This window comes from Trachurus trachurus, assembly GCF_905171665.1.
Source record: "Trachurus trachurus genome assembly, chromosome: 17".
NCBI lineage: Eukaryota > Metazoa > Chordata > Actinopteri > Carangiformes > Carangidae > Trachurus > Trachurus trachurus.
In genome coordinates this window covers 6,769,183-6,774,503 of record NC_139900.1, presented here as the reverse complement: position 1 = coordinate 6,774,503, position 5,321 = coordinate 6,769,183, and the positions used below count along the sequence as shown (strand labels likewise).

The 5,321-nt window shown below is 38.6% G+C and overlaps 1 protein-coding gene and 1 long non-coding RNA gene across 2 annotated transcripts; both read right to left on the bottom strand.

The window, feature by feature from the left end:
• Positions 1 to 1,142: 1,142 nt before the first annotated feature.
• On the bottom strand, positions 1,143 to 3,533 carry LOC311000102 (uncharacterized protein; the record flags this gene model as incomplete). Its single annotated transcript, XM_083990737.1, has 11 exons — positions 3,438 to 3,533; positions 3,303 to 3,350; positions 3,132 to 3,215; positions 2,977 to 3,042; positions 2,251 to 2,311; positions 2,100 to 2,150; positions 1,981 to 2,025; positions 1,815 to 1,879; positions 1,623 to 1,731; positions 1,236 to 1,296; positions 1,143 to 1,153 (listed from the first exon to the last, which is right to left on the bottom strand). Exons 2-11 carry the CDS (start codon positions 3,341 to 3,343, stop codon positions 1,143 to 1,145), a joined length of 594 nt encoding a protein of 197 aa, XP_083846863.1. The 5' UTR covers positions 3,344 to 3,350; positions 3,438 to 3,533.
• A 632-nt stretch (positions 3,534 to 4,165) lies between these two features.
• Positions 4,166 to 5,088, bottom strand: LOC311001025. Its single transcript, XR_014596124.1, has 3 exons — positions 5,030 to 5,088; positions 4,341 to 4,512; positions 4,166 to 4,208 (listed from the first exon to the last, which is right to left on the bottom strand). It is a non-coding gene; the product is annotated as an uncharacterized lncRNA (long non-coding RNA).
• Between the last annotated feature and the right edge of the window lie 233 nt (positions 5,089 to 5,321).

The following is a 5,321-nucleotide window of genomic DNA, read 5'->3' as shown; positions in this document are numbered from 1 at the left end:
GCTACCGCGGCAGGCTACTCACAAGCCACCGTCACTATCAGGACAGGAAATGCACGGGATACGTTTCAAAATAAAATCGCAAGTACACTTCCGGTTGAATCGCTCTCCTCACAAAAGCATGAATTAGTAAAAATATGATGTAAAATCGATCAATTGCTATAGTATATATAAAATAAAGCTTTTGATATGGACAATTGAAGCATTAGCCTTTGTCTTTTTCAAAACAATTCTCATTAATGATTGCCATATTATGTAGACTCTATAGCATACACTGCGCTGCTTAACTGTACAACTTATCATTATGAAAAACAAACGGTGGGTGATAATCGGGGCTCAATTGTCTTTGTGGCCTACTATAAAGCTTAGGATCTTGAAAAGAGGCCAAGATAGTTGATCAATGAAAACAATGTAGGGCAGGAATAACATAGGTCAGTGCACAAATTTAAGTTATTACTCATATCATAAGCCAACATCTCATAAGCTGTCATAGGCCTATAAGTTTTATTGTGTACTATTACTTTACTGGCTTTTCAATATCATTTAACTTTGACTTTATTGCACTGCTGTTTTACTTTTTTTTCTTCAATTTGTTTTTTTGTTGTATCATTCTGTATTTTTATTCATAACCACCATAAATTTCGAATAGTTTCAAATAGTTTGGTTCTATGTCTATGCTAATGTTCTTGTGCTGCTGGAACACCTAAGTACCACTAGATACAACCCTCTTGATATCTACAGTATAATCCAAGTGAATTATTAAGTGATCAAAGAGAAAAAACATTTAAAAAAACACCAAGTCACAACATGATCAATGTTCTGTAGCCCTTTATTTCCAGAACACAAGTCACTCATTTGTGTGACATTCACAGTAGGCCAAACTGTTTCTTTTGTCCATAATTTCTTCACAAAATGTCCACATGTCCTCAGTGGAGAAAAATGTAAATTTGAAGGGCTCCAGGATGGATTCCTTCTCATCGTCGTCCAGTTGTTCTGTCCAAATCCTCCCATACTGCAGAGCAGCCTCAGCCTGGTTCTCCTCCCCCATGCACAGAATATCAGGCAGGCCCACTTTGGCAGAGAACAATTGTTCATTGGCCTCAACCCACTCTGCTGCATGTCTGCAATCATGGAGAATACGATCTTCAACCGAGTCCTATGGAAAAGACAGAAAGATGTCTGTACCATAGCTGCTGCACCAACAGTATCTGACCAATAGATACTGTGAAAAAGCTTACCCATTCCACTGGTGTCCTTGTCGGCAGGTCTGACTGAGACCTCAGCCTGCTGCTCTTCATCCTGAAAATATATAGGCAAAATGATCAGTTGTAATATTCAAAACACAAGCTCCAAAAAGAAAAAAAGAAAAGATCCAGCAGTGCCCTCCTCGACATATTAGAGATCATGCAATCATCCAATCATGCATGATCTAGACACTTTATTTTTAAACTGCAGACAGAAGGTCTAACCTCAACTTGTGAATGGCATGTTCTTTAAAGCGACCCCACAATTGCAGTAAAATTGGAAAAAAGATTGGTAAAAAAAATAGGGAAATAGAAATGCTGGTTTCTGACCTGAAACAAAAGAAAAACTCAGATGGAACTCAAACAAAATTTAAATCTGACCTCAGTTATGTCATCCACCTTCCTTTTCATCAGCCTAAACACTGGTGGCACCTCACCTCGCAGGAGGGCTTTTGATGCATCTGTCCAGTGGGCGAACAGCTTTCCATGGCTCAAAAATGATTAAACAATAGAAATAAATAAAACATTTCTTGCAACAATTTCAAGTCAATATCAAAATCTTTGCAGTCTCACCTTCCAAGGTCAAAGTTTTCCATAAGGATGATACACCACCACTGTCGCAAAAGTGGCATGTCCATCTGAAAAGTGAAGATAAAAAAACAAAAGCCTCACACCATGTCATAATAAATGTTTTGTTGTTGTAATTTTGAGCTTACTTTGATTCCATGAATGAACTTACAATAGAAAAGTCATAGGGAGCATCCAGTGTGGTGTAAAAGGCATTCTAGGAATAAAACATAGTAATTTTAGTAATGCTGATATCTGTAACGCACACAGAATTGCACAAATAATTAATACCATCAACATGAAGATGCCACAGTCAATCCCGTATGGTTGTCGTGGAAAACCCTAGATATCAGAAAGAAGTCAATTATGTAATTATTGTTTTACAGTGTTTTACAGTATTTAAGTATTCAACTATTAATATATACATACTTTATACTCTTACCTGAATTTGTAATCCAGTTTTCTCTGTCCAGTTGCCAGGATTTAGTGACTGGGAAAGGTTTCTAAAACAGTTGCATTAAAAAGATAAATAATAGTAAATAATATAATGATAAATATGGGCTCTTTTCACATGCATCACTGGTTCCGATTCAGGACAGACCATCCATGCATCCCTTTCCATGCAGTCACACTCCACACATTATTTCAAAAGGCTTTTTTATGGTGCCAGTTTCTTGACTCAATTGTATGAAATACGTTAATGTTGGTAAATCTGTAAAACTAATATAAGATTTATAAGCATGATTTGATACACAAAACTACAATTGTACTTATGTTGCACCATAAAAAGGCTGTCACACAGATCTGAACATGACCTGGTTAAAAAACTAAATATGGAACTCTTTAGAACAGCTTTGGAACATGAACTCCAAAAAGCACACACAAAAAAAGTTTTTGTTAGTGACCTCATCAGCTCCCTCATCTCCTTATCACCAAATCCTAATGGTGCTTCAGCACATTTGGAGTCAAGAAAGACTATTTCTCTCTGTACTGGTTTCAAAACCTGTAATTGTAGTTAGTGACATTTGAACTCAACATTGTGTGAAAGTGCAGCACAACACAATACAACAACAGCACTGCAATAGAAAATGAAGATACTTTTGTTAATATTTGATATAAATTTTCTGTGACATGCAAACCACCTGTTACAGTAAGCATCACTACTTACAGAGAGCAGGAAATGCCCAGGTTTCCACACAGGAATGACAATGGCATCTCTGATTGAAGCATCATTCTAATACAAAGGAAAAGTTCAAAAGCAAACAGGTAAAATACACAAGAAATATAATCTGAATAAAATTCAGTAGGATAAGTTGCACTTACAGGTAAGCTTGCAAGTGGATCACACAATGTTGGTTTTCGCCAGGTTTGTACAACATAGAGGTCAGCAACAAAAATGGTTTTCCCCTGTGTAATACATTTCAAATGTGAGCAAATACCCATAAAATATAAAAAGGAAAAGTATACTACGAAAACAATATTTATGTTTTATACCTGTGATTGAGCAATTTTCTCAATAACTTCAAAGCACGCATTTCCTATCTGCAAACCAAACAAAAAACAAAAACTTGGCAGTGACATACAAACATGATTAGCTCACAATTAAAATGGGTTCAAATGTTAACTCACGGTTGATTCCATTTCCTTGTTCAATCCAAGCCCCCAGAAGTCAGCTCGGGTCAGGCAACTTTTTCTTGTTTTTACAATGAGCTCGCCCGCTTGGTTGTCAGTGTCCAATATGTATTTAAGCTGATTGTTGAAGAAGAAAAAAAAAATCATAGCAAGCATATTTAAATTTATAAACATAGGAACATGGGTGGTAGGGCGTCAAGATGAGAAGCACGTATCTGTCTAATATATCACACAGCTGTTTTTTTCAAGAACACATACCAGCTGCTCTTGGGCAGGATGAAGCTTGAAGGACCATGATGATCGGCATGGTCTCACATTCTCACTTTTTGTGATCGTTTCACAATGTGGTCCACAGGCATTAGTGTCTATCAAAAAAAGGAATTAACATAAAATCTTGCCAATACTATTTTGTGTTGACAGAAGAGGAAACCAAAGGAGAAGATGATGTCATATGTGGGTCTGCTGAGGGGTGGATGGTAGATGTTTGAATTGATTGGGCAGAGGGAATAGTACATGTGGTTGTATCCTGTTGCATGGTTGGTGGAAGCAGAGGAATGGATGCAGCAGACGAACTTGGTTGCAGGGAGGGCAAGGATGAATCCTGACTCTGTTTGGACTGGGCAGCAGCTGAGGTGGAAGATGGTTGTATGGGACAAGACTTTAAGTGTGCTTGCATGTCTGTCCTTCTAACAACAGTTTTGTCACATATTGGACAATGATAATGTCCCCCATTCCTGCAGTTCAAATTGCAGCGGCAGATCTTCTTATCTAAGAGTAAGTCCAGAAAATGTTTATATTAGACAATGTCAAAAAAGGCACATGAACGCACGCACACATACGTGTGTGTGTGTGTGTGTGTGCACACATGTGTATGTTTAATCTAAAATGCAATGGCATTACCTTGAAATGCAATAGCATTTTTAATATGAGCCTCCAAATGCCGCTGAAGTCTGGCTGGTTGGCTTGGCTTGAACATGCCTTTGGGGCAAAGGGGGCAGTGAAACTGACTGCAGCATGTTGTGCAGCGTTCCACTGCAGGCTTTCCATCACGCAGGATGATTGAATGATGCATCTAAAAAGGATATAAAATGCATCATGTGTTTGAATGATAGTACGTGAACTTCAATTCAAATTAATTAATACAGCCTGCAAACTTAGATTGTCTTTGCTTACAGGTAAAATGGCCACTTGCACCAGGTAGTGTAAATGAGGCCTTACTTCTGTAGAAGAATTAATAATGACCAAGAAAATGCTGCAGTGCGGGTTAATGTCCAGCATTCAAAAACGTAGTTAAGTGACAGTGGCTATAACAAGACACTTAATCTAGTAGGTTATGTTAGAAGCAAAATGTACTCAAGTATCAAAAACAAACACATGACACATTAAAAAAAAAAAGGGTCCCTGAGAACTTACGGTGTTGATGCTAACCGCCATTGGAGAAAGCTAACTTTGGCGTTATCTAACTTCAAAACGACAACACAAACCGACATGTAACATCCAGTAATTTGCATCATTAATGACTTCTATAACGTTACTATTTTACGGCACCGATATTGATGAAGAACACAAGAAATCATGTATTTACTTACTCTGTGTACGCAAAATCAGCAACTCACCGGCGCTCCTCTGGACATTGACTGACACGCTGGTGTCACTTGGTTTAAATGGCGGATGCAATCGACATTAAACTTCCTCACTCCCCCCTGCCCCGCCCCGCCCCCCAAAAAAGTCCGTACTTCCCGTCCTGACCGTCCTGACAGTGGAGGCGTCCTGACAGTGGAGCCTGCACCGGAAGCGACCTCACAGCGGAGGCCTGCAGCCAGGTGCCTCTCGAACTTACAGAGGCTGAGGAATCCAAACTAAAGGTTCATCTTGATTCAT